This window comes from Anopheles coluzzii, chromosome 3 (assembly GCF_943734685.1).
Source record: "Anopheles coluzzii chromosome 3, AcolN3, whole genome shotgun sequence".
NCBI classification, from domain to species: domain Eukaryota; kingdom Metazoa; phylum Arthropoda; class Insecta; order Diptera; family Culicidae; genus Anopheles; species Anopheles coluzzii.
Window position 1 is genome coordinate 77,975,945 of NC_064671.1, and position 26,673 is coordinate 78,002,617.

At 44.4% G+C, this 26,673-nt stretch overlaps 1 protein-coding gene across 3 annotated transcripts in view; it reads left to right on the forward strand.

Annotated features, from left to right (window-relative positions):
* LOC120957667 (IQ motif and SEC7 domain-containing protein 1) overlaps nt 1–26,673 on the forward strand; it is a 177,790-nt gene that overhangs the window by 22,389 nt on the left and 128,728 nt on the right. Inside the window, exon 1 of one of the 3 annotated variants that reach the window (XM_040379985.2) lies at nt 19,561–19,658. The exons of the other annotated variants lie outside the window; for them this stretch is intronic. Within the exon in view, the coding sequence (XP_040235919.2) occupies nt 19,624–19,658 (35 nt within the window). The 5' untranslated portion in view covers nt 19,561–19,623. Of the gene's footprint in view, nt 1–19,560; nt 19,659–26,673 lie in introns of those variants that run through there. 3 annotated transcript variants of the gene reach the window in all.

Here is a 26,673-nt window from a genome sequence, read left to right on the forward strand (position 1 = left end):
GACAGGAATACTGAAGGGATTGTTCCTGAAATAAGATAAGTTCAGAATTATTTTCAGCTTCTGAGGATTCCAGGATTAATGTCCTGGATATGTTTAGGATCTATAAGATGACTGGGATGGATTCCAGATTAGTCCCAAGATTAGGATTGATTCGAGATCAGGTCCATGATCGAAATTAGTTTGGAATCAGTTCTCAGCCCAGGAGCTGCCTAGATCAGTTTTAGGACTGGTCATAGTCAGTTCTAGATTCAAAATCAGTTCCAAGACCGGTATTAGGTTCAGGAATTTACTCGAACAATCCAAAAATTGAGTTCTAGAAGTGTGACAGGTGTTGTATCAGTTTTAGTAATGGAAGAGACTTGAGATGAGTGCCTCAACTAGAATATGTTGATAGGATTTCCTTCTAGTTGTAATGAATTTCAGAACGTATTAAGAATATAAAACTTTTCCTTTTAGATATTAAGTTTTATGACCCTTAAGTTTATCTTAAATTTTGGATTGTCCAACACTAGTAGATGTGTGCCTATGTTTATGCAACTCTCTTTAATAATTAACGTGATGCACGCCTGCATAAATTTCGTTCTTTTTACACCTGCCTTGGTACTGAGAATGTATAAACAACTACAATCTGCTCAGAATGCAATGAATTCCGTGGTTGGAGAATTAGCTTTCATCGTTCAAGTGGTACCATCATTTAATTTCCACTAGCAGCTGCCTGGTTTTACCGAGCGGAAGGTACACCGTTTACCTTTTCATCCATTTCATTTTTTTTTTGTTGGTATTAATTTTACCGGCATCAGCGTTCAAAATGATCGATCATTTCATCCCAACTTCTTGGGCGTTTTCCCGATGGAATTACCTCCCATCACCTCGGTTTCTGTATTTTTCGGCAGCAACGATTGCACCCTTCCGCAATCGTTCAGCTTGGAAGCTGTTTTTTTGTTTTCGCCATCCGGTTTGAAGGCTAATGGTTGCGTGTGGCTGCGTAATGTTGGGGACAGAGTAGCGCGCTTTAATGTACACGCTTGCTCGCGGTGATGAGCGCACAGTGGTGGAGGTACGTGGACTTTCTCGCGGTCGCATCGCGTCCCAAACCTGTTTCGCGTGCTGTGCCTGCTGCTGCCATGAGCAACACTTTGCACCTGCTGCCCGTAGCGACATCAAATAATAGTGATGTGGTCGTCGGGGTCACGTTTAATGTTTGGAGCGTCAGTTGACTGCGCCTGTCGCTCAATGTGTTATTTTTTATGGCACTTAATTCAAATTGATATAAAGCGGGCGGCATATTTCATCAAAACCCGGTGCCCGAAATCGTCATTTCAAAATGAACTCGTTTCGGTTCATCGTCTCTATCGCCAGTCAATCGCTTCGGCAGAATATTTTATCGAAAAATTATACGCCAATCAAAACCGGCGTGTCGCCCCTAAAAATCAGCATTCGCATTTATAACATAATCTTGTCAGCGACGGTTCCTACCGTCTGCAGCCGTTTCGGTAAAGGAAATCAAATGCAATCCAGCCTCTGCGGAGCTGTTTCTTTTTAGGCAAGCAGTCAAGTGAGAACCTGTTCCAAATTTCGGGGAGCTTTTTGACTCATTTAGCTGGGTGGTGTGTCGCCCTGCCACAAGCTGAAGGTGGGCCGATGATAGACAAATGGTTCCGTAGGTGTATTAAATTCGATATTTTTCAACTGCAACCAATTTACGGCTCGTGCGCCCGAGATCTCCATCTTGGACAGCCGCAGTCGGGTGGTGGGACACTTTTCTTACCCCACTCGCGCAGAGTGGTAAGTGGCAAAAGGCCACGACTGTTTGGCGCTATGCGATGGTCAATCATGCAGCGCGTGGGAGCCTTTACACCGGAACGTAAACTTTACTCCAGCGCAGCGCAGTGGCACTTGTCCTTCAGCTCCTTGGAGCAACAGCTCCATCAGGCTGAGGTGTAAGCAGGCTCACATTTCAAGCCGTGCGGGAGGAGGTAAGCTTGCAGTCCACACGCCGTTTACGACATCGCGACACTGCACCAGGCTTTTGGAGTCCGCGGCAGATACTTAATTAACAAATCAAACACAACCCACGTGCTTGGTCAGTGCAGGAGTTTGGGATTGTGCACTGAGAGAAGCTTATGATCAGCGCCACACAGCGACAGTTTGGCTTTTTGACTGCGTAACAAATGCTAGGACACAACAATTGGGACATCCTCTTCCCATTGAAAGACAACACAAAGATTCTTCACGTGACGTCGTCCTATCCGTGGGATATCCGGCAACAAAATTTGGGGAGAAACCAGACACTGTTACCTTTTTTTGATTGTTGTCTTCTGTCCCTCTCTGTTTCTGAAGGACACTGCGGGGGTGGAAACGATTTCGCACAATCGGGTCACGGTCGTCCTTCGGCATTTATTGTTTGCAATCGATGCTCTCGTACACCCACCGGGCTGTACGAGTTTTCTCTTTCCTTTCCATCCCCAGCTTGATGATGCTAATGATGATGATATTGTTAATGATGCTTGGCAGCACGTCGCGGGGAAAGAGACTGACCGAGGGACACACAGTGTGGAGGTTCATTATTGTGTGCACCGAACGATCGTGCCGAACCGTAATTTAATAAATTAACCATAGATCCGCTAGACTTCGGTCCAGCAGGAGGACGCAATGCCATCGTTGTCTTTTTTTTGTTGTTTGCTCCTGTTTGGAAGGATTATTGTATCAACCTTACCAAAAGCCTGCCTGCTTCATTATGTGCGCTGTTTGTGTCTGAAATGCCAGAAAACAAAAGGCCGGAGAGTGTAAATTAAATTAAATGTGACTGGTTTGCGCCAGAGGGGAAGGAAGGTTATTTTGGTCGTTCGGGTGCGTATCTTCTTTATTGTTGACCGCTTTACAGCGCTCGTTCGATTGATTTTGTCGTTTCGTCACGTTATGGTGCAAAATGATTTCGAGCATCGTTAGCGGGGGATAGAAGATGCGCGCAGATCAGGTTGTGCATTGCTAATTAATTTTACACCCAGTGAAGATCGCCTTGAGCTTTATGATGTTGATTTCACGGAAGCTTTTCTTGGGCTGATGGTGTAGGATTGTGAAGCACAGGTGTGTGCAATGACCAGTTTGATGGGAAATAAAATTAAAAGTTAGTAGTGAATTTGAAAATAAGTTGTAAAACTCCGATGCAACTTTATTTTAATAATCTGATTTGTTTGACCAGGAAGCTTAATAGGCCAAAGGGTCATCCATCAATTACGTAACCCAAAAAATGACAATTTGTTACCTCTTTCGCTATATGCTACTCTGTAAATTACTCTATTAATGTTACTGTTACTCTAAAAATCTACTTAAATCTGTAAAAATCTTCTACACTGTTGACTTATTCTGTTGGAGCGAATTGAATTGGAATACAAAAGAAAAGAAAATAATTAGGGGCTGGTTCTATTGTACCATTTTATTTAAATCTTTATTGGTATTACGTACCAAGGTTTCTAGTCCATTCTCTTTCGTATGTAACAAATCGTAGCACGGCAATGGATTATCCGTCTCATCTGCGAGAGTTACGTAACTTATGGATAATCCTTAAGATGTCTTATGAGAGTTTATTTAAAACAAAAGTCCTCTAACATCGTGCCAATTAACACCAATATCAAAGATCTAGTTCCGGATCTAGTTGGTATACACATGCATTTCGAATCAGGGTCAGGTTCAAGGACATCCAATAAAAGAAAGCTAAATCCATTCAATTGCGCCTACAACTGACGCAATCATAGAAAAAAGACATGCAAATCGTGGCAGTTCTGGTGAAAATCCTCTGCATGCTAAAAATATATTTCAACAACATTTTATTTCCGAAACACAAATACCGCAACTCCAGAAGGAAGCATGCATTATCCACTCACGATTTAGCTCCCGCCCCTCTAACAGATGGTCGCGGCCGGCCGCTTTGAGCGACCAGCGATAATTGAATTGCACAAATATTTGCTTCTTCATTGACGCGCGGCACAGTACAGTACAGTTGGAGAAAATCAAACACTCCCACCCCGTGTTTGCATTGATTTAGTCCAAACCCCCAGTGAACGAGGTGTGCTTTTCCTATTTATGTGTACCCACAATGTGGAGGAGAGAGGTCCGGTTTGATGAGTGAAAACAGTCTTAGTTGGGGGTAGTTTTTTTTTGCTTCGCAAAAATATACCCGTACCGCAGCGCGCACGGAGCGAGCATGTCTAAACGGCATTCGGCATCGATATTAGTTTCACTGTTTTTTAGCCGCATTCGAGAGCCGGTAATGCGCGCCCAGCAGTAGTGCAAATAACAGCAACCAAGCCCGAGCTAGAAGAAATCAATGACTGCAGTGAGATTTCGGTTTCTTCTTCTATCGTTTTTTTTGCTGTTACGCAAAGCATTTATCGAATGGCGTGCAAAATTTGCGACCGATTGTTTACCCATCTCGCGCGCTGTACCTTCATGAGATCATGCGGTTGTTTTGTTGTTCGATTGTCCGTTGCGCAAATCTGTTTGGATGATTTTTACTGTTTTGGAAGCAGGCTTGAACGTTGTGGTTAATGAATGGAATTCCAAGAAACTCGTAACCATTATGGCCTATGCCATTAAAAATAGCAAAGGATGAGTTTGGGGGGTAGCCAAGCAGGTAAGAGCGCGTAGATTAAAATATGGCATTGCAGGTTTGGAGACGTTTAGTGCAAACAACAAGGGGATGTCTTCACTACTCCTGGTCCAATGAAAAGAGCGGTGGTCTGTTCGTGTGCGCTTTTCAAATTTGCGCATGGTGTGTAATCAAAATAAATAGCACGGAAGGACAAACGTTCGCAAACTCGCCAACTCCACCAGGTCAGCTCAAGCATTAGCCAAATCTTCTGCTCAAAGCGTTGGTTGGTGTGCTGCAGAACTGCGAAAAACGGCTACTACTTGGTGGCTTGCTTGTTAGCACCTCCGCCACATAAATCGAAATGAAGCTGTCAGACGCTGTCATCCCCGTACTTGGCAGCATTTGCATTTTGTCAACTTGGCTTGTTGGGGGGTTCCGTGTTGGATGAGCTTAAGTACTTCCAGCTGGTGTGTGCTGAATGGTCGGTTTTTGTGTTTCGCAGTGTTGACGTGCATGAGTGTGTTTTTTCAGCCGTTGATGTAGTGTGTGGGGCGCTGTATCATCATGCGGTTGTTATTTATTGTTGATTTTAAATATGTTTTTTTTTTTTGCTTGTCTACCATGAGTCACAAGTTTGATTCTGGTCTGTTTGAAGTTGAATTCTGCTGCACGCATGGTCACAAATTGATAGCATTAGATGCTGAATTATATCTTTCGGGCGAGAGTTCAAGTTGTGTGTCGCTGTATGAAATTCACTGTCGGCAGTCTTTGAGCTCGTTCATCAATGTCAATTTTCGGTAAGCGAGATTAGATTGAATAAAGAAAGCGACAGCGGCGACCATTGTTGAAGCAAGTCTAATTGCGGTCTGTTTTGTTTTGTTTTTGGGCTTCGGTAAATTGAATCTGAAGGGCATTGTTAAAAAAAATTTGCATGCGCTCCTATTTCGACTCAGCGGTTTGTAATGTTCCTGCTTGGTCTACCTTTCCAGACACAAGTTCTGAAGAATTTTGTTGTGGTGAAGTACGCCTTCTGATATCAGGTTCCAGGTTGTTTTAAAATAGATTTTAATTATATGTGATGTGCTGCGGTAATGCACGGATGTATCTCGCTCATTCAACACTGCCTTCTATACAATGCGAACGCATGCCATTAGGTTCAGTCTGCATAAGAGGACCGAAAAGGTGTACGGTTTTGCTCGTCTGCTGCCAGGGCTTATCCCATGCAAAAGCACCAGCAAAGCCGGGATTTTGAAGATTCCTAACTCACCGCCATACATAACAGGCGACGAGATGCGATGTATGCCTAGCGTAGTTTTTCCACACTACGTGATGCAATTAAAATTAATTGAAAACTCCAATTTGTGGCCCCAACTGCGTAGCGAGCGCGCACAGTTGTCGTGTAATAGTTGTGAACATGATGCTCCATCATTAGTGACTCCATCGGGGAGTCGTACGCATGTGACGCAACGGATGCTGACTCTTTCGCTAGAGCGCACTTCAAGAAAGGGGCTTTTGTAAGAAAGAGAGTTTTGAACAACACTTTGCCAGATGTACGGGGCACTCCTTTATAAGGAAGAATGTGTTGAAATTGGTACACACATACCGTAGAAGTTCGCTATCGTTAAGCGTGAAACTCTCCTCCCTCAAAACAAGAGATACGCCGTAGAAAGCACCGATAGGTTTATTTCCAAATTGGAGTTGAATAGTTTTAGATTTTGTAGTGTCTTTCGCGCATATGCACTCCTCTGCAGCAGGGCACTAACTTTCCTCGCTTTTCGGCACGAAAAAGGTACAAAACATGGAAGTCTTTCATTCTCGTAACGTACCGGTAAAACACTGCATTTAAACTCCGAAGTGTAGGGCGCTGCTGCTAATCGACGAACCCTAAAATGGGCTTACATTAGGCAAGTTGGGGAGGCTATTATGTGTGCGTTTCGAGATAGTTTGAGCCTTTCGTACATGTTCGACTATTCGCAACAGAAATAGCATCCAAATTGGGAGTGCGCTGTTTCGGAATGCTTCGGTTGCAGTTGTCTGGTACAAGATTGCTTGGTCTGATGTCTGTAACCTTCGTTCCAGATAGAGTAGCGTAGTTGGAAAATGGAGTTCCACACACAGATGTGGAGCTGATAGAAAGGTGTGGATTTCGATGGCCGTTTACTTCAGGCTTTCGAATGCACTCATCACCTTTTGAATGCTATTGGGGCAGGATTACACCACAACTCCCGTACCTTACGAAAGCCAGACGAATTAAACTAGTGCAGGAATCTGCAAAACGCGCAAACCAAACCGAACCGAACACGGGGGTTTTCGTTGTGCAGCTGCAGTCCGAGATGACGCTCATCAAGTGTTCGCGCTCATGCCCGGAGTTCAAGTGGGCACTCGATGCACACGATCGGCGTCACCACGCTCACCAACCGCAAACTGCAAACTGCGGAAGCTGAACTGTGCAGCGTGCAGCAGCTGCATCTAACGCACTCTCTCTGTCTCGCTTCCCCCGTGTACTTAATGAAGGTGTTACGGTACCGTCTCAAGATATCTTACACATGGTTGAGTTTTTTTTTTGTGTTGCTGTTGTTTTTGTCGGTCGCCAATGTCAGGAACAAGAATGCGGGCAAATGATGTTGCAAAAAGAGAAACGGGAAAACAGCGTAAGAAAGACGGAATTCAATTTTATTTATGAGACATTATGCTGCAAAGGCTTTGAGTGCATTATGTTACCCAAAAGGTGTTCCGTTTCGTGTTTTCCTTTTACGGTGGAGCGATACCTAATTTATGGCACTGCTCCAGAATACATCTTGTTTTTTCTTCTGTTTGTCGTTCAAACTCCTCGCCACATTGACCTTCGCATGCAGCAGGCAATTAAATGTAACACAATGCACACTCACATCAATACCAAAAATGGTGTAATGCGTTTACTAACGCAGGACGTCGCAGGATCGAAGAACGTTAAGTAAAAGTTCATAACTGTCATTCTGTCGTTCATTGTGGATGGAGGACGAGTCTCACCTCATCTCACCTCAGCTCAAAGGTAAATAACGATTGTAAGACTCGCGTAGCAGTGCGGTGTTTATGTTTCAAATTGAAAATTCATATCGTCTCCCGCCAGACAGTACTTTTAAGGGTGGCCAGAACAATAAACCATTTGATTAACGCTATCCAATAAGTCATCGCTGGAGCGGCTGGTTTCGTTCGTTTCCCATTCCGCATACTGTCCCGCGGGGAAGTGCTTTAACTTTTTCCTTCGCACAGCTACACTTTTTCCCCCTCGTGCGCTGTTTCGATGTTTGAGTTTGGTTAAGGTCGTTACAAAAGAACCGGGAGGTGTCAAAAAGCAAACAAAGAAACTTCCAGCGTCATCAAATAAAACATCTCCCCGTCATGCTGTATTAGATCGGTTTTTGCCGCTGCACAGGTAGGGTGAAAAGGATCCAATTTGCTTTCATCAAAAGAATGTTAAGGTGTGCAGAAAAAAGGGGGTTGAGAGTTTTTAGGTTGTTTTCTTTGTGCCTAGGTGGCAATGGATTTTATACTTCTTTTTTTTGTAAAACGTAGGCAAGGGTTTTCGTCTGGTATAATCGACTTTTAAACGCTATCGATAAGCATATATTTTTGAAGAATATTAAAACAAGATTCCCTTTCCGCAAAGTATAACACAAATTTCACGATAGCAAAACAATTCCTAAGTTCGCTAGAAATGTAAAAACTTTTAATTTTGTAATCCTGAAATTTAACCTTGAAGAAAAAAAACCTACTTGTTCTTTCGCTTATCTTACCACCCACCATCGCGACAAAAATGTCAAAACAAATTGAAATTCAAATTACCGTCCCGCGTGCAATGGTGTACAAACTGCTTCGGGTTGCTGTACCTTCTTTCGCGCCACGTGCGCCACATTAGGGTATCGTGGGCTGGCTTTTCACGATATCGTTGAAATCAGCACACCAATTCCCAGTGGCTGCCGGGTTTAGACGCGCTACCCGTTGGCTTCGTTGCGGCCCTTTGACATCTTCCGCCACTTTCCCGAACGCGACCCTGCTGTTGCTGCTGCTCTCATTTTGTTTTCGTTCATTTTCAGTCCATGATTACCTGAGCAACGGCGAAGACACCACGGCAGTTCACGTGTGTTTGTTTGTTTGTTTTTCGGAGGGGTAGAGAAAACACGTTTCCGCTTTTGGCGGTGGTGGTATGGAAATCACATGGTGTGGAGCGGCGCAAGGGGGAAGCAAAGAAAAACTTACCGAAGGAGTTTCGTTGTGACTTTGTGGGTATTCGTGTGTGTGTGTTTAGGCCATACCTTTAGGGCATCAAAATCGAGTAGCGTAGGTGATATTAATTTACGGCCCTAAAGCCAATGTTTGCGAACGACCTGCTAGGTTAGGTGTATTCTGTTTCGACAAAATCCCGACTCGGCAGTACAGCACATGGCAAAGTTTGCGTGTGTGGTGCGCCTGGCTTACAAGAAGCTAATAAGTTTCCCTAACTTACTTGGACGCAAGATCCCGTAGTAGCTAATTTGGTTTGCTTTTTGGAGACTTTCGATATCTTGGACTTCCCCGGTGAACTGGAACAAAATTGCTGTAGGTGGAAGAATTATGTGCATCTTCCACTTGGTGGGAGAAATCGTAATTGTTTATCCTTCTAGGAATAATATATTGCAAGGTTCGCAGTATAGAGCGTAATTGCAAGGTACTGTACTTAAATCTGCAATATCCTCATTTAGTCTCTCTGTAAACCAGATTTCCCCAAAATATGAGACCTTGAAGATAAGCAAGCAAGAACTTTGGATGTATCAAATGCACGCAGTTCTGAAGTTATCATTATCAAATAAACTTATCAGGCTTAGCTGAGGCACGTTATCTAATCTTAAACCTGTCTCTAGTATGAGTGGTAACGCTGTGTCTTTGCTCCGCCATTTCATTTTTCGGCATTTTTCGGGAACCGTTTGACATGGCAACATAATCAATGTGCATGCTCTCCATTATGTTCACAACGGCGTTACATCAATCATTTCCTGGTAATTTGTACTTCGCTTCCTATCCTTTCCCTTCGGTTACTTGAAGCCATATCCACAGAACGTATAACGTCTTGGTGTTTTCCAGCGACCGTAAATTACTGTGACGGTTTGCAATGTTTTTCTTCAAATTTCCCCACAACGTTAAACCACCATTGCCAACCATTTCTCTCCATCAGGCGGGACTGCAAGAATGCTGCGGCGCTGGCCCCTCGATGCAGCTCGTGCATAATTTCCAATAAATTATCATCCAAATCGTCCATAAATTGCTAACTTATGATTGAAACACATAAATTGCACTCAATCGCACACACATCGCGCTCGCAAGATTTTATGTGGCGTGTGGTGTGGCTCAAGGCGGCTTGTTAAAAGCACACTCATTGCCACGCTTGAAATTCCAGCACGAACGGTGCGAGGGAGGAGGACCACTAGAAGTGCCACAGATTGTCCGACAGAAAGTGGCGCTTTTCACGCCTTTTCGCTGTGACCGAAGATGCTGCGTGCCCGGGGTAGGAATCGTGAAAGTATTAAGTCGATTCGCCGGTACGCTTTCCACGCCATGCTAGTGATGCATTGTTTGAAGCACGGCACCTCCCACCACTGACCGCGTCGGTAGGGGCAGCATAAAGCATGAATATCAGCAGCAGACACACAACCGGCCCACCGACAAGAGCAGCTTTGGGATGATCCGAGAAAATATGGCTGTGAATTATTATGGTCGATCGCTTCGCGAGAAGCCGCCGGCTGGACGGTGGTGAGAACGTGGCCTGAACTCTGCTGTTGATGTGGAGAGCAATCCCCGAGCCAAGAGTGGTTTGAAGATGCAGGTTAAGTGTTCGGTATAGAGCAGAGTGTGCCCTTTAGGACGGACGGCTGTTGTGCTCATTTTTTGGTTGAACTAAAATGGTGCCGATTCTTGATTGCATTGTTGATGCTCTTTTTGTTGGGATGCAATGTATTCTTTGAGAAGAGATGTTGAATTGAGGAGGAGTTTTGTTATATTAATTACTATCAGAAAAACTGTGGAATGCATTTTCCAAACGAGTTGAAAGCAGTTTGGCTTTGTGATGAAGAATTTCTGAATCCTTAGTTTGTGGTGAATATAGTTGCGACACTATAAATAACTACAAACTAAACTTCCTTTTTGTAGTTGAAAAAAGTTTGTAGAATCAACAAATATGATACAGGATTTTTGAGAAGTTTTCATAAATTAAGGTCACTTTCTTAACCTTTTCTTATGAGAAATGAACTGTTGATGTCATGAAGTGGACTCTACGGCATCCTGTTTGGACACATACAATAGGAATATCCAATGTAATTTATCCATAAGAAAACAACAAGAAAAAAATGACTCAAAATTATGAGAACCCCTGGAAAACCATATAATAACTGATCGAAACAATTTGGAGTTAAACGCAATTCATTTCGTAAAACTTTGTTTTGCCGTATTTGTATAAACTCCAATGGTTGATTCGTGCATTAACATGTGAACAAAGATAGCTATCATTTCCTGCATCGAAATCCCTTGACAATCGTTTAAAACCATCCGAGCTCATGTTCATCATGTTTGTTTTTTTTGGGTTATGTTATGTTATTGTTAAATTCCTGCTATCGTTGCTATCGCTCAACTTCACCTAGAGACAAAGAGATCCTATGATAGCAACATCGTTTACCATCGCTTTTGCTACATTTAGCAACGAGCATCGAGAAAACATCATCCGATCATACAATTTCAATTCACAAGCATATCCAGCTCCATCCAATCCATTACTATTTCCCTTCGTATCGCTTCCTCCATCCGTCCTCGCTATAAGCTGATATCCGTTTCGAGCGGATCTACAACAGACTTGGCATGTGCCATGTGCTAAAACAACCACGACAGTTGTATCCGCGAGTGTATCTCTCCCGGCAGCACCACTGTAAGAAGGATGCGTTCAATTCCGGTAGTTCTTATCGTTGAGCTCTGTGCCTAATGGTGCTTTATCGGAATCGTTCGGATCTGGGAGCATGAGTACGATACGAAGAGTGAAGCAATTCGATTGAATTTGTATCGATTTATGGAACGGGAATGGTGTCCTTTTAGTGTGTGTATTTTTATTTCACGATGCACACAATTGGTGCTGGAACGACAAAAAACATATGCATCAAGCAGAAAAACACCAGTACAATCGGTTGTGTGTGCAACATGGTGCTGCAAAGTCGCATGCTGCATCTGGGAAAAGTTCGTAGCAAAAATGGTCCTGTAAAAAGGACGCACACACATAGCCGGAGTGAACTCGATGCTCCCGAGAAATTGGACATTGAAACAGCGGCCATATTTTGTCGGTAAAATATGATGTCAACCATAATTGAAAGTACGTGGCGGTAGTGCGCTGCTCGGTAGGGTATATCATGCGGCGTTTTTTTATGCTAGAAACCCTCGAAGAAAGCATAACGATGTACAAGAAGCCAAACGACACTTGCCGCGGTGGAATCTAGCCATAAATATTCATTTACGACAAATTTCATGAAACTTTAACTTGGTGCAAAGTGTGCTGAAGGTTTAGAGAGCAGAGGAACCAAAAAGTAAACCGTCCATTTTTATAGGTCAATAGGCAGTATTGCAGCAAAACAATAAATTTAACCTTTTTGTGGCATTGCGTATGTATGGACAAGATATTCTCTTACTAATTTTATGTAAATTGACCATAAACCATTGATTTCATCACAGTTTTTTTCCAACTGAAAAATGTACATTGCGTCATTTCACAGCTTGATGAACGCCATTGCAAGCGATTGCCACAATCGCAGCGCAATTTAATGTGTGCTCAAATTTAAAACCAATTTTGAACACCCTTCCTCCCCAGCCTCTACTACCCTTCCGACACAATCCAACCATTGATTTCGGTTTCGAAAATTATCTTCAAATTGTGTCACAATGAGCATGTAATGTTTACTAACTTCCTTCCTCCTGGCCTTTTCTCTTTCTTTCTTCACAGGTGAGTGCGCCATACCATACACACACCAGCAGGGCCCGGGAGAGATGATGAATTTGTTCTGCAGTGCCACGCAAAAAGTGGCCGCAAAAAAGGAGTAACGCGCGTACTGTACCGTGCATTTGTACAAGCATTGTGTTCAGCTCCGGCAGGTTCAGCAGACACTCGGCAGCCAAATCTGACGGCTCATCCAACCGGTAACCGAAATAATCGTTTTGTCCTTAGTGCCGTACCTGGTTGGTGGGTAATTTTGTCCCCGCACGCAATTTTCCTGCTCCCGCATGTATACGCGGGAGGTGTATTGCGCTTTTTAACATGTTTCAAATAAAGAGTTTGCTTGTTTATTTTTTTTATTTTTCGGTAAAATGATGCGGGAATAGTTTTCGCGTTTGTAGTAAGGAACAATGAGGTTTTGTTGTTAAATAATGGGTTCTCTTGCTTTCATCCACTAGCTCCAATGCGTTGGGTAAAGCCTGTATTTCGTTTGGTAACATACAAATAATGTTCATCTATTGTGTAATACTCAATTGAAGGCTGTTCTTAATGTTGGTAGGACATTATAATCAAACGGAAATTGATCATCATGCGCACCGTAATAAATTTCCCATTCACGTTTGATTGAAAGTATCAGTAAAGCAGGCAAAAAACATTAATCATGTTGCAGCAATGCCTTGGGACAAAGGAAGGGAGTGTTCTCTGTTTGCATTCCCATTCTGAAGATCTATCACTAAAGATGGGCTACTCCGTTGCAAGACGCGAAGAGTGCACGGGACAGTTTAATGGAAATGATGGAATGATGTACGTACATATTTTACATAATCATGTCGTTGGTAATGCTGATGTACTTGAGCATTCGAGAGTCACCACGCTACCAGACGCACTCGGGAATGGAGGCTCGTTTGCATTTGAGTAGCCTGCATCATCCAGGCTGGAAATCAAGGGTGTGGAGTTCGGTTGACGGTCATTGTCAGTCAGTCAGCCAGTCATCGTTCCCTCCTCCGCCCGTCTGTGGCATAGAATGTCACACCGCAATTCCGAGGCTTAGACTGTCCGAGACCTTTTTGCCCGTGACCGGTGTGGTGGGTTATTGAGTGCGTGTTTCACTGGGCATTCCCGGTGTTACTACCACCGTCAACGAGGGGAGCGTTTGCAGTGATTGTTGGGGAGCACGTTTTAAAGTAGGGGAGTACTGCTGCCCATTGTTGTACGGCTTCCAAAGCTGCTACTATGGCGGGAATAGTCGTTGAAGCTGAGAATGTCTTTTGGACTATTTTTCAGGTTTTACAGTCATTATCACTGTGGGCGTACTATTTTATAACTTCCCACTGGGAAAAGAAATTGATTACCTGGGGTCATGATAACCTCGAAAACTGGCATTGGATACTGGTATACAAGAATTGTTCGAAGTTTTCCAGTTAAAACAACTGGTTGTAGAAACTTTTTTTTGAGACTCTAGACTTGAGTGGAATTAACATATCAAAAAATTGGGTTTCAATAACTTTCTGAAAAACATGTGCTCTAAGGATCTAAAAGCCAATATCTAAAACTTGAAAAGTATGGAATAAACTAGATAACGTAAGCCTGTTATTTTCACATTTTATTGATTGTTCACCTCTCAAAAACTGTGTTCAGAATTCAATATTCTGAAGCTTTTGGATTCTGGATTTATTTAGGATTTTTATTCTAAATAACAAACGATTTCAAGTATGGTCTCCAACTAATATAGAGGTCAACGAAAGACCAAACAAAAGGTGTGTGATGCTGTTAGGTGTCACTCATAGCGAACTACTGAGCTCATTGGCTATTTCCATCGAGTTGTTTGGAACAAAAAGTCACGTATCCAGCTGGGAGTTTTCATTCATTCAACGACCCGCTGGTTCAGAAAATAGCGCTTAGCTGGAATCTATGTGGGTTAATAGTTGTACCTTCCGGAGAACTCTTCCAGCCAATCTAGATGTTCGATTTGCTCTGGGAAGGCGCAAAAGATGCTCGATAAATCTCCTGTTCGGTAGTTTGTTTGGTGCTATTTTCGGAGCAGCGTGTGTTTACTGTGCGGTTTAAATTACCTCTACCTACGGTGGGTTGGTTTGCTGCTGCTGCTTACTGCTCACTGTAGGTGGTTTAATTGCTCTCATAACTTTGCAGCAACGAATTAAATGACACCTTGCATAAGTTAAGTACGCCATCTTTATCACTTTTTTGATGGTTTAAGATGTTAATAAAGAGTAAGACTTGATAAGGCACGTATCCTTAACACTGTACTAGTTTGTTATTAGGGAGAGGGGCGTTTAATGTCACTCTTATCAGTTTATTTTAAAATGGTCGTATCTTGTCGAAAAGTGACACCGATACGATGTTTTATTGCTTAAGACCTGCTTTAAAAGGCATCGCAGACCTCCTGTTAATGTATGGCATGTGAGACTACAAAACGGGAGGGCTCGTAAAATATGAAGCAACGACGGCTTGTGTATTTTGCCATGCCCCAACCGTATTGATTTTCCAACAACGCACTGATTTTATCTTGTCGGTGAGTTTTAGCGGTACATTTTTCTGCGAGTACAGAAAAAGCAAGCCCCCACTGAACCATTCCTTCCGTACCCTAGCTGTCCTGTAACCTTTCACATTATGCATCGTTGTGGGATTTAATGGGGTGTGTTATGCCGCGAGCTGTGTAATGTAATTGTAACGACCATATAACATAGCGTTGGTGAAACCCACAAAAAAGTACACAAACGCACACAGACATTTATCTTCCATTCCCTGGTGGGCGATTGAATGAGTGTCCTTTGGAGAGAAACTCCCACGCAAGGCTCATTATTGGCCGTTGCATCTCTCACCATTTGCTCGTGAGATTTTCCCCGACAAAGCAACAGGCGGTAGCATCCGCCAAGCATTGAGATTCCCGGTGTCAGTGAGAAGACAGACGAGCATGAGGCGTGGATATTAAATTGGCTGTAATAAGAATTAATTTACCTAGTGTCATTACTATGTTTGCCAAATCCTCCTCCTCTAATAGAAACTTTCGCTTTTTTCTACACTCTTACAATTAATTTCATCAAGCTACTGGGGCGGACGATCCGTGCAACCGGTTGTCACACCCGGTTGAAACATCCTGCCTAGATCTCGCGTAATAATAATGACCGCAGTGGTCCCTAGCGAGTAGCACAATTTCTTGGCTGACCCGGTCTTTACAGGGCGTCGGTCGACAGGTTGAGTTTGTTTTTATTTTCAAAACACTCTCCAGACCGGTTTCCTAGGCAGAGGGAACGGTATCTGGATGTTTGGTGCTGACAACTATTCCGGCGAGCGCCGGTACGATTCAACCGGAGCTCGTCAGTGCGCAGAAGCGCTCGCTAGGTCTGCAACTACCGGATGCAACCGAGGCGTGGGGTAATTTTCTTAAAAGCAGATCTCATCGAGTAGGGAAGAATGTGGCATAATTGAGCGAACAGGGAGAAAGAGAGAGAGAGAGAGTGGTCTTATCAATGTGCCGGCACACTCACAGAACCGGCCTTCTAGATTGGTCTTTTCAGCAAACACTAGATTCCTAGGGCAATACGAGCAATATTGAATATACGGAGGAGTACCCAGGGTCGAAGGAGAAAGTGAGCGAAAGTTATACAACTTTTATGTTGTGACTTTTTTTTTGCTTCAATTTTGCAGGAAACCGATGAAAAGGTCATTATCGGTGTCGTTCTATTGCGTTCGTTGAAGCTACAAAAAGGATGTGCGGCCGAGCATGGAAAGCACTCCACCTCTTTATGAATACAATCTCCGGCGAGGATGGAGTTCTTATCGAGGGCGAAAAGGGTTTAATATCATATTTTTATACTTTTGATATGACCTTTCCGGTACAGATGAATGATGCTCAACTTTTCCCGTCATCGACCCCATTGAAAGCATACAATCTCTTTCCCGAAAGGGACTTTCATGGGCCCTCATTTATTTTGAAGGATAATATCTAATTCCACTCGAAATGCTCATTTATATTTCATCTATCATTTTCTGCGTTCTGTAAAGCAGTGATGCTCACAAAAAAGCAGTCAATTAATGAAGAGTACGGTAACGGCTGCAAAGTTACATCTACATACCAAACATACTGTCGTAAACCTACTAGGAAAATCATTTGGATCATTGTTTCAATACAGTAGCATAAACGTTTTGGTTCATCCACAGAAAAGGGTCTGGTTTCTTCTTCTGAAATGAATGTAGTAAACGCCACTAAACGGTTCCGTTGTCGCTCAATCTGCAATGGTCCAAGGTATTTGCACCTCACTCCAGCATAATGCACGTGACAGTTTCACAAATGTCTGTACAAATAGAAGTTCTGCTGAAACAGAAGATTTTTTTTTGTTTGTTACTTCCACCACTTACTTTCGCCCAGACTACCCTTGCGACCTGTGGAATCGGAAGGTGAAACTTGGAAGCGTGTAATCGGAAGCGATTACAGCTCGTCGTCTGCTAGTGACGGAAGTCAATTCCGAGCACTTTTCTTTCGTGTTCCGCTTTGCTTGGATCCGGCTATGCAAAGATGTAATAATGGTACAGCTTCCTCCGGAGACGTTCCAGGTGGTTGCAGAAATGAGGGACTTTTTCTCCTTCGTTTCGGACAAAATAGTGGCACCGTGTGAGATTTTTCGTAGATCTGTTGTCAAACAAAAAAAAAAGGACAAATAATCCACCCTAAAACGACCAACTTTTTTTCGGGAGAACGTTGAGCAAGTTTTGCAATAAAATATAAGTTACGTCTGGGAGCACGACGGATGGAATGGTGTAATGTTACGCGAATGTAGCGGAATAAGTAGATTTGTGGGACGCCACAAAACTAGGTTTCCAGGGGGCGGAAGTCATACAAAAGTTACAGCAGCAATCTGTTTTAGTTGATTTGATTTGGCAATGTTTAGTAGATTGGTTTGGTTTGGGGAAGGAGAATTTATGGCAAAGATTTATCCAGTACCGCGAACTGCTACTACATCCGCAATGCTTTGTGAAGCAGTCGACAGTAGTATTAGGCTGCGTCCCGTGTTGGTAGCTGCTGCTAGACTCGGTTGGGACATAGTCGGTCGGTCAGCTAGTTCACCTTGCAGTTGCAGAGCGGAGTGACACAATATCTAGGTTAGTACAACAATATATGCCCGCATCGCACGAACCGAAGCGAGAAGGGCGAGCAGCGTCGGATATGCCGCAGACAATCGATTGTGTGGGGATTGGGCGCTGCAGGAGGAAAAGGAATGAAAGTGGAAGGGTTTCCAGTAAACAGTGGAACTTTCATACACAAATCTACACACGCAGTCCGATCGTGCGGTGTGGCCGCACCGAGCTAAAGTAGATCGATGCAATCGACCCACCAAGAGGAGAGCAAGCGAAGGAACGGGGTACGCTTATTTCGTATTTTTTCTTCTTTCCTGTCCCTCCCAGGAAGTGACATAGTTAGAGTTCGTAGCTGCCTGCGAGAACAGCGGGCAAAGTAGGCTGACGTTCTACGAGGCCTAGATGAAGGGGGTCTGCTACAGCAGCTACGCGAGCCATGCTGCCGCCACCATCCCCACCCGGGTTATGTACGTGATCCAAAATCCTGTGGCCTGTGCCAAATTGGGTGATGTGAGAGAAATGCGAGAGCTTGCGAAATGGCACAACCTGGGAGAGAATTATGAAGGCCCTCCAGTCTGGCGGGTAGATATTGGCGTAGCGGGCAAATGCACCACTTTTTTACTGTCCGCCAATGCACGAGGCCTATCTGTGTGGGGAGGAAGCGACCAGAGAGTGTGTGAGAGAGAGGGACAGGGAGTGGAAATAAAAGTTCTACGAATTGCAGATTGGAGGACGACAGTTTGTGGTTCGGTGACAGCTGCGTTGCCAGTAGTAAGCAAGTGTCCGCAAGTGACTGTGCACCCGTCTCGGAAGGGTATTAATGCCAATAGTTTGGAAATAGTGGTGATGTAAAGATTCCGGTTGATGTTGGTGTTAATTCTGGATAGTGTCGCAGTTCGTTGTGCATTAATTATGAGCCACTAATAAACCATACGTTTCAGTGAGAGTTTTGCTTGCCACCTAAGTGCGACGCGTTATGTCAGTTCCGTTCCGTACCATCCCACGTGTGCCGTGATCGAAGCATCGTTTGATTGGAAGCGTACAGCAAGCGTGGTGTGGAGTTGAGTAAAAATCAATTAGTGAAACTTCTGTCTGCGGAACGACAGGTTATGTGGGGATGGCTGTATTTGGTTCGACACGGGTTTTACTCACGAGAAAGTAAGTGACCGGGTGTGAGTGTGTGTGTGTGTGTGCTGTGGACATGGCGGTGCGCACTATGTTTGCTTGGTGACCACCGCTGGGCTATTGAACCCACGGACCTCAACCGGAGATGAAACTAGTCATTGCCAATCCTGTGGATCCGGTCTGAGGATAGAAACACTTACACATTCACACAGACTCCGCCATCCCATTGACGAAGTTGACAGTGCACACTCCCACTCGGCCGTTGAAGTTGAAGCTTTTTTGTCGACTTTCGGCCGGCAGCTACAGGCCTTTGGGCGTTCATCGGCGTGATTAGTTTTCCGATCGCCCTCGGATGCTGTTGCTCGTCGTCCGTCGTCGAGCTGGGGACAGTTTTTTGGTGCTAACGGAGCGCGTGCGGGGCTCTTCGGGGTGTGTCCGTCGCCAGGGTTCTGTGCCAGGGAGTGATATTAAAAAGTAATGAAAACACCGAATCGATATTGCGCTGTCGATAAAATCTCCGGCTAGTTGCCAACGGACTTAATCGCTCTACGGTATCGCCTGGATGGGCCGTGTGTGAGTGTTTGCGGAACGACAACTACGGCGTGTGCGTGTTAGAGATTAAAAGGTACTTAATTGGAGAGGAAAGCCAACAGCAAAAAAGCTGAACTGCTAGAATGTATGTAAACATAGTGATGGGGTTTGATTGAGACAAGCTGAAGTGACACTCCCAACCGGTTCACTGCTCGGGGTGTGGACCCGCATCTACTAATCTATCCTGGTGGCGTGAATTAAAAGTGGCGGTGGTGAAGAGAGCAAGACAACACCGTCGATGATGTTACCGGAACGGCACCGATGTCGTTGCAGGTAGGTAGCTGCTGCCGGTGGTAGTGTGGCTAGCATTTAAAGCATGTTGAAATATTACCGAGCTAACCTTCATGGTCGGTTGGGAGTCATTAAAGTGCTGCTTCAGCTTATAAGCTGTTGATTTTATGGAGCTTTGTGCGCGATGGCAACAGTGACAGCAAGACATTCGCACTCGTCCGGGCGGCGGGTTTCAGGAAGATCAATATAAATCATCGAAGACGGAAAACAAATTGTTAGAAGATTTGCAACTGCGGATCACAAGTTATCAAGTTAGATAAATAATGTACACTGGGAACCGTTGGGAATGGTTAGCCTGGTTAGAATAACTTGAATACTAACTTTCCTGCTTCATTGTTTTACCTCTTGTTTTCCGGTTAAAGGCTGCAGAATTGTGTTATGCTTTTACATTTAACCTGAAGTAGCATGTGTGAATGAAAATTGCATAATTAGCTAAGTATATTTTTCCACTCAACAGCAATCAGCGACAAGCATCAACAGCGTCTCTGAATATCTTTCCTCGCATATTTGAATGCATTTGTACATACATATACCCAACGTGGAACGATGGTACAATTCTTCTTCTATACGCTTCCTGCATACGAATGTTTCTTGTTGCACATTTCTCTTCAATTGCATCCTTCCTGCATATCTTGTGGGGGTGCTTTTTTGTACTTTTATTTGTTCACCCGTCTGCTCGGCGGCTCCCTCCCGAGGGTTGCGAGCGTTGGGGGTGAGAATAAAAAGAATCTCGTTTACTGTACACGTTCTTTGCTGGGTGAGGGTTTTTTCTTTTGTAAATGCTCACGATTCGGAAGAGCTTACTCAAAGCATGTACTATGTAAAATCTCGTACACGATCTTACCTCCCAGCCCATATATTTTTCATTTTTGAATCGGTTTTGTTGTTGCTTTCATAGCACCAGATAAGTCAGCGGAAAAAAGAGAAGAATTTTGTTTCCTTTGGCTGTATTCTTCATTTAATTTTAAATGCCTTCTGATGTACAGTATACCGCTTCTGGGCGACTTCAAGGGCCACTTGGGAAAATTAGTGAAAATTAATGTTGCCAACTGCTGACGGCGAAGTGCTCCACGCGTCTAGACACACGTGCACTAGCTGCCCTTAACCGTGCCGGCCTAGGAACTCTTCCCATTCCTGTAAGCTCTTTTCGGACTGTTTATTACATTAAGAGACAAAATGAGCTCATAAAGCAGCGGTGAGTTGTCGCAAACCAAAGCACCGCGACCAAGATTCTCTGCTTGTTTTGCGCTCTCAGTTACACCGGGGACGTTTTTTCTATGTTTGGAGGGGCCTTTGATAGAGTGTTTTAGATGAGAAATTATACGTAATTATTTCATCACAGGGCCGAGCCTACCACACTCTCCTCCATTCTTTTCGCGTTCTGGCTGTGTCGCGAGTAGCGGTCTCATTATTTAACCACCATAACAGAACCACAAGACACTCGACCTGGTTCGGAATAAAGAAAGGGGCAGGCTACGGGCGCTAAGCCGTTTCGCGCACGTTCGCTGCTGAATGGGCGAGGTTTGTTTTATTAATGAAGCAATTGCCGGGTGCGTATGTGTGTCTGTCTGTGTGTGTGTTTGTACTTGTTACGTGGTTTCTTTCGCGGTTCTTGTACCGTTCCAAACCACCAGTTGGTTCTTTCTTTGGCGCTTTCTAGTGGCTTTGTGTTTATTGTGGGCGCTCGTCATCGCGATTAGAAGCGGGAATGAAGATTTAAAACTCCGATGAACGAGAACACAGCAAACGCGTCCATGGTTCCAGAGGGGGAAGACAGCTCTACAACGGGTTAATCATGGTGTGGAAGTTGATACATTTATCGTGTGTCACGATTTTCCCCCACAAACTGATGACGCTGAAAGTGGATGATGTAGCTGTATGGAATTCTGGATGGCAAGAAAGCGGGATAGCTTTGCCTGTAGAGGAACTCGTCACGAATGTCTTGGTTTCTTTGGATCATGCTCAGGTTGCCTAGCTGTAGTCGTGCAAAAGCTTCCATAACCTTTATCTGATAGAGATATCAACAATGTGTAAACAAACGTATTTATATTTGTTTAAGCTGTAAGGAATCTTGAAGTTGGTTCTAGCTAGATTGCAACACCACGACATGTTATCTCTTGGCTAGAAAAAAAACATACACACACATACACATAAATATTAGCTATGCTTGTCGTTGACAAAGTCAACTGGAGTGAACATAACGATTCAGTTTTGTGCTCATACATACCAAGTCCACGACAGTGTCAATGCCCGCAAACTCCCCAGAGGTGCGAAGATGCCATGATCTTCATGAGGCATGCTATAAATCTTCAAGCAGGTAAAAATCCAATCATCGTATTTTTGATTACAATCTCGCAGGAGTTATTTAATTTTGTGGCTTATAATTCAATTAAAAAGCTGCACATCGACAGCTATCCTCCCCAGAATTGATCATAAATTAACCTGAGCTTTTCCCAGCCACCAACAGCACCGAACAGAAACTTGCGTTAACGTTAAATTGTACACTTGCACCCACGGATACGATGCACAGCTAAGAGCCAGAGATAACATTCAGTCGTACGCCGCAGATAGCAGCTTCGTCTGCCGACCACGCCTTGTTAGCGTTATCAGGGCAGATCTCGTACAGCATATTGTATGTTTAGGCAGCTCAATTTCCTCACTATCTCACTTACCGCTCCGGCAGACGTATAGGTTCCGCACCGGTACGTGCCTTACCCGTGGATGTCTTCCGAAGGAGAACATCGGAAATACGGTTAACTCACCGATAACGACCTCCAGAAAAGCGCCATCATCATCCTCCTGAGAAAGTGCCAGATAAGGGTAGGGCAAAGAAAATTAGTTAGGATGCCGCCGCTCCCACACGGAAAAGCCTACAACCAGCCAGCAAATGGAACCGTCGCATGCCGACCCGTCTTGTCATCGTGTACGGAATCTTATCAAGAACATTCAACTCGATTAAATAATAACAGACGAGCGCGGGAAAGTTACCGACTATTTTGAAGCGGATAGAGTGAGGAGGAATCACCGTAAGCCGTAAGCCTTGTTGACGCTCTACTCCAATGTGCGGCAGTATTATCGCACTCTTCGGTGTCGCTGCATTTTGGGGTGGCGGTTGGTCCTTGAGTTTTTGACTTTGACACCATCCAATAATCCACGGTCAACCCACTCACACACACGCGCATTACACTTGCGTGGACGCCCTTGTTCGGACATTGACCGGGATCGATATGATGATTCTTAGGTCGTCCCGAGCTCGCCGAGTCCAACACACAACTAAAAGGTTCCCCTACGACATCCGGCTCTGGCCGACGTCGTTGGTGGTGCTGGAAAATCAGTGTCAGGGAGTTGATCTCTAAATTGGTTCGAAACAAATTGTGAAACAAATAAACACCCGAGACATTCAACGTCCGACGGCCGACGTCCCGAAACCGAAAGTAACTCGAATCCGGTAAGGTCCGGTGGCAAATTAATGCAAATTTCTGCTCCACTTCCAAAGTGGTAGTGTGTTTTGTTGAGCTGGTTTAGAGCACGGAGCAGCATCTTCATCTGAGCAGAGCGCTTCATTCTGTCTTGCACCTTATTGCCTTCCCCTTCAAGCTCTCCCCACACACTCACAATGCTGTGTGGTTTCGGATTTCGTTTTGAACCACGCGCGACTTGCTGCAACAATTTGTTTGCGGATACAGTTTCATCAGACTTTTGCGAAAGGCGTGCGAGCAAGAAAGAACCTTTTTCTTTTGTTGTTGTTGTTGTTGATGCTGATGTTCCTCTCTACAGCACACAACACTCTCTCAATCTCAGGCGGGATTGTTAGCAAGTGGTTTCGGGCGCGGTTTAAAAGGGTCTTTGCGCGTGGTATTACGCAAAACGACAAAGGGTAGTTTGTGGCGGGTGTTTTATGTAAGCGCGTCATAACAACATTAATCTCGATCCCGAAGACGTTAAGTATTTCGCACAGTAGCTGGAGCTGGAAGACCCTTCTTGTAGCGCGTAATTTTAGCCAGCCGGTCGGGCCTTTTTATTGATATCAATTGTGTTGGAGTGTCTGCGTTTGCCATTTTTTTTCATAGAGTTTTGTATAGCAGATTGAGATGTGGGCGCGTTAACGACGGGTGCGGATATGTTTTGCCATAATGGAGCAATCTAAACAGAGATTCCCAGACACGAGGAACAAAAATTAAGTCATTCATCTCGGTGAGTGAGTGTTTATCAATGTGCAGACTGTAAACCTATCCCCTTCGACAGTTGTTTGGTTGCATAAACAGAAAGTGAATTTTGTTGTACTCGTACAAGAGAGTTGCTTTTTATTGCCTCCGTGAACCAGTGAACTGGTTGGAAATCAAACCAGCAAAACATCTTCCACCATACGCCAATTAAGTAATTGAATCTTGTGAAATCTCCTACCATCAAGCGAGAAGTACCACGCCGTCAAGTACAGAACGAAGCAAGTTGCTCCAAAGTGTCGTCCCTGTTCGGACGACTCAGGTTCCGAATCTTCAGCTGGCAAGTCGCTAACATACCCCTACCAGCCGATTCTGTAGTGAAGTGGTTTAATTTAATCTCTCTCACTTCTCGCACTTTTGCCTGCAGTGGTTGTGCATTTTGTGCTTGGCAGAACACCGAGTCCGGTACGGAATTGAAGGTTGCAAGTGTGAGGAGTTGGATGACGAGCGGGAGAGATGCTGCTGCTCCCACTGTTTGGGCGAATCGCCCCATCAGCATGCGTCCGAATGTGGCGTGTTGCAGTGAAGCATAGCATAAACTCGTTGCTGCCGTTTGTTTGTGCAGGATTTGTGTAGGCATTTCGGTGTTCGTGAAACAGGGACACTCGCTGGATTACACATGAGTGGAGTGGGTGACCATGCGTGACCAGCGATGTTGGTGTTGTACATAGTAAGGTTCATTACCAAAGGGCCAGGGCTCAGTTTACTTTAAACTCCTTGCTAGAACGATAGTCTGCAGATATTGAAACTGGTGGGAATGCTCTGCAGCGGAGCTTGAATATCTTGAATACAACTCCAAGAACTTCCTACGAACTTCACATCTTCACAGCGATGTCCAGTGAGGCAAAACGAGTTTTCTTCCCAATGGAAGGGAGGACAAAGCATGGTAAAGGAGGAAGATGACATTGATCAGCACTCGATGCTATCCTCTGGGGCACCTTTTACGGGTGGTTTCGCTTTTAAGAACCGATTCTGAAGGGATGCTAGACGAAGATACGAACCAACCAGAGTGTGCCTTTTATTATTCATCTCGCGGTGCCGTATTTGAATTGGGCTCGCACTTGAACGCTCGCTCTGTTTTTAATCCATGTTTTATATGGTTTCACATCGCTTGGATGGATGGAGGCATACTGGCCGCATAATGAGGTGTCGGGAACCCAGGGCAATTAGTGGAGTGCAACTGTTAAATGGATAATACAGGGGCCGCAACCTACTCCCTGGAGCACGACGCGTAAACCACACGCGAGGTCGAAAAACGGCCCGATGGGTTCAAGTGCAGCAGACGAGCATGTTCGAGCTTAATGTAATTAACATATCGCGGGCTTTGTTGCGGGGTACGCGTGCGTTCGAGGGACGCAGAGACCCGTTCGGGCTGTGTGACATTACATCCATTTCGGTCCATTAGGTTTATGTCTTTGCGACCGCCAGTTAGCGGTCAGAGGCGGGGCGAACCCACGAACACAATTTCACAAAACGGTTGCTAACTGCTTTAAAAATGATGTCTAGTTTTTGGAATACTCATTTTTTTAGTGGCAGGCCACTGGACGCGGTTGCTGCTGGTGATGATGGGTTAGACGGTATAATAGATCAACTAAATGTGATTTATTCCTGTCCCCCTGTCCGTACGTGTGGGAGGCTTCGTTTTAAGCCGTTACGTGCCTAGACTCCAGCACGGTTAAGATAAATTTAAATATTTGAAAATCCCCGTTTGCAAACGGAGGGCGTGGGGACTGATAGCTTAAGAAGCGAGGTCTTTGATCCAATAAAGATCACCATCATCCCACCCAGGCTCACAAATGGGAATTTCATGTCCGAACTGGAGGTCCCAAACGAGAAGCGATCGGCTTCAGAGTTACTTCATTGGAGATGAAAAATGCTTAGTGCAACACGCGCACAGTATGGATCTCTGTGACGGTATAGTTCAAAGAGCTCTGGGCGTCGTGCGGGCACTATCGGCTTGATGGCTGTTTTGGAAATGAAATTATCTTTTAAAGCTATTTTTTATTATTGCGCTAAACTGCTGATAAGCCACGGCTAGACAACGCCAGCCTGTATGTTGGAACGGAATTTAAGTGTGCCTGTGTGCTTTATGTATTGTTGGCAACGATGTAGACTCTGGTATAATTCATTAAAACGAAATTGAATTTCAATTATCAGAACTTCTGTTACTGTCAGGTAAGCGGTCGGGATACTCGCATAATAATAAAATCAATTTGATGTATCGATCGTACTCCGTATCTGAAATGAATATCTATGGCAGCTCCTCCTTTCACCCGCAGTTGTGTAATGCTTACGGGTAGTTTCGTGCCATTGAAATTTCAATTTATTCTCCACATGAACGGTATTTAATCTACAATGCTATGCAAATCGAGAAACACGAAACAGAATCGATCGGACATGCCTGTCAGAAGTGCGTCTGGGTGTGTGTGTGCGCGCGTGCTAAACATCTCCAATGAAATGTCTATTCTGCTTCGATACGAATGGACCTGAACGCAGCGCTACTGGCGGTATTAGTAATGTATATTCAATGGGGAGGCATCATTCGGCAAATCGATTCCACATCTGTTTAAACGATGTACCGCTGAGTGTGCTAGTTATATCGTGAGGCAATGTCTGTTTTGCAGTATGCGGTCTTGTTGCGGACGAACCCACGAAGGGTGAATAAATTTGCCCAGGCTTACTGCAAATCCCACACCACCACACAGTGATCTGATAATTATAATGTACACGCCACTACCACTGAACTGCTTCTACAACTCGAGTTTCCAATGTTC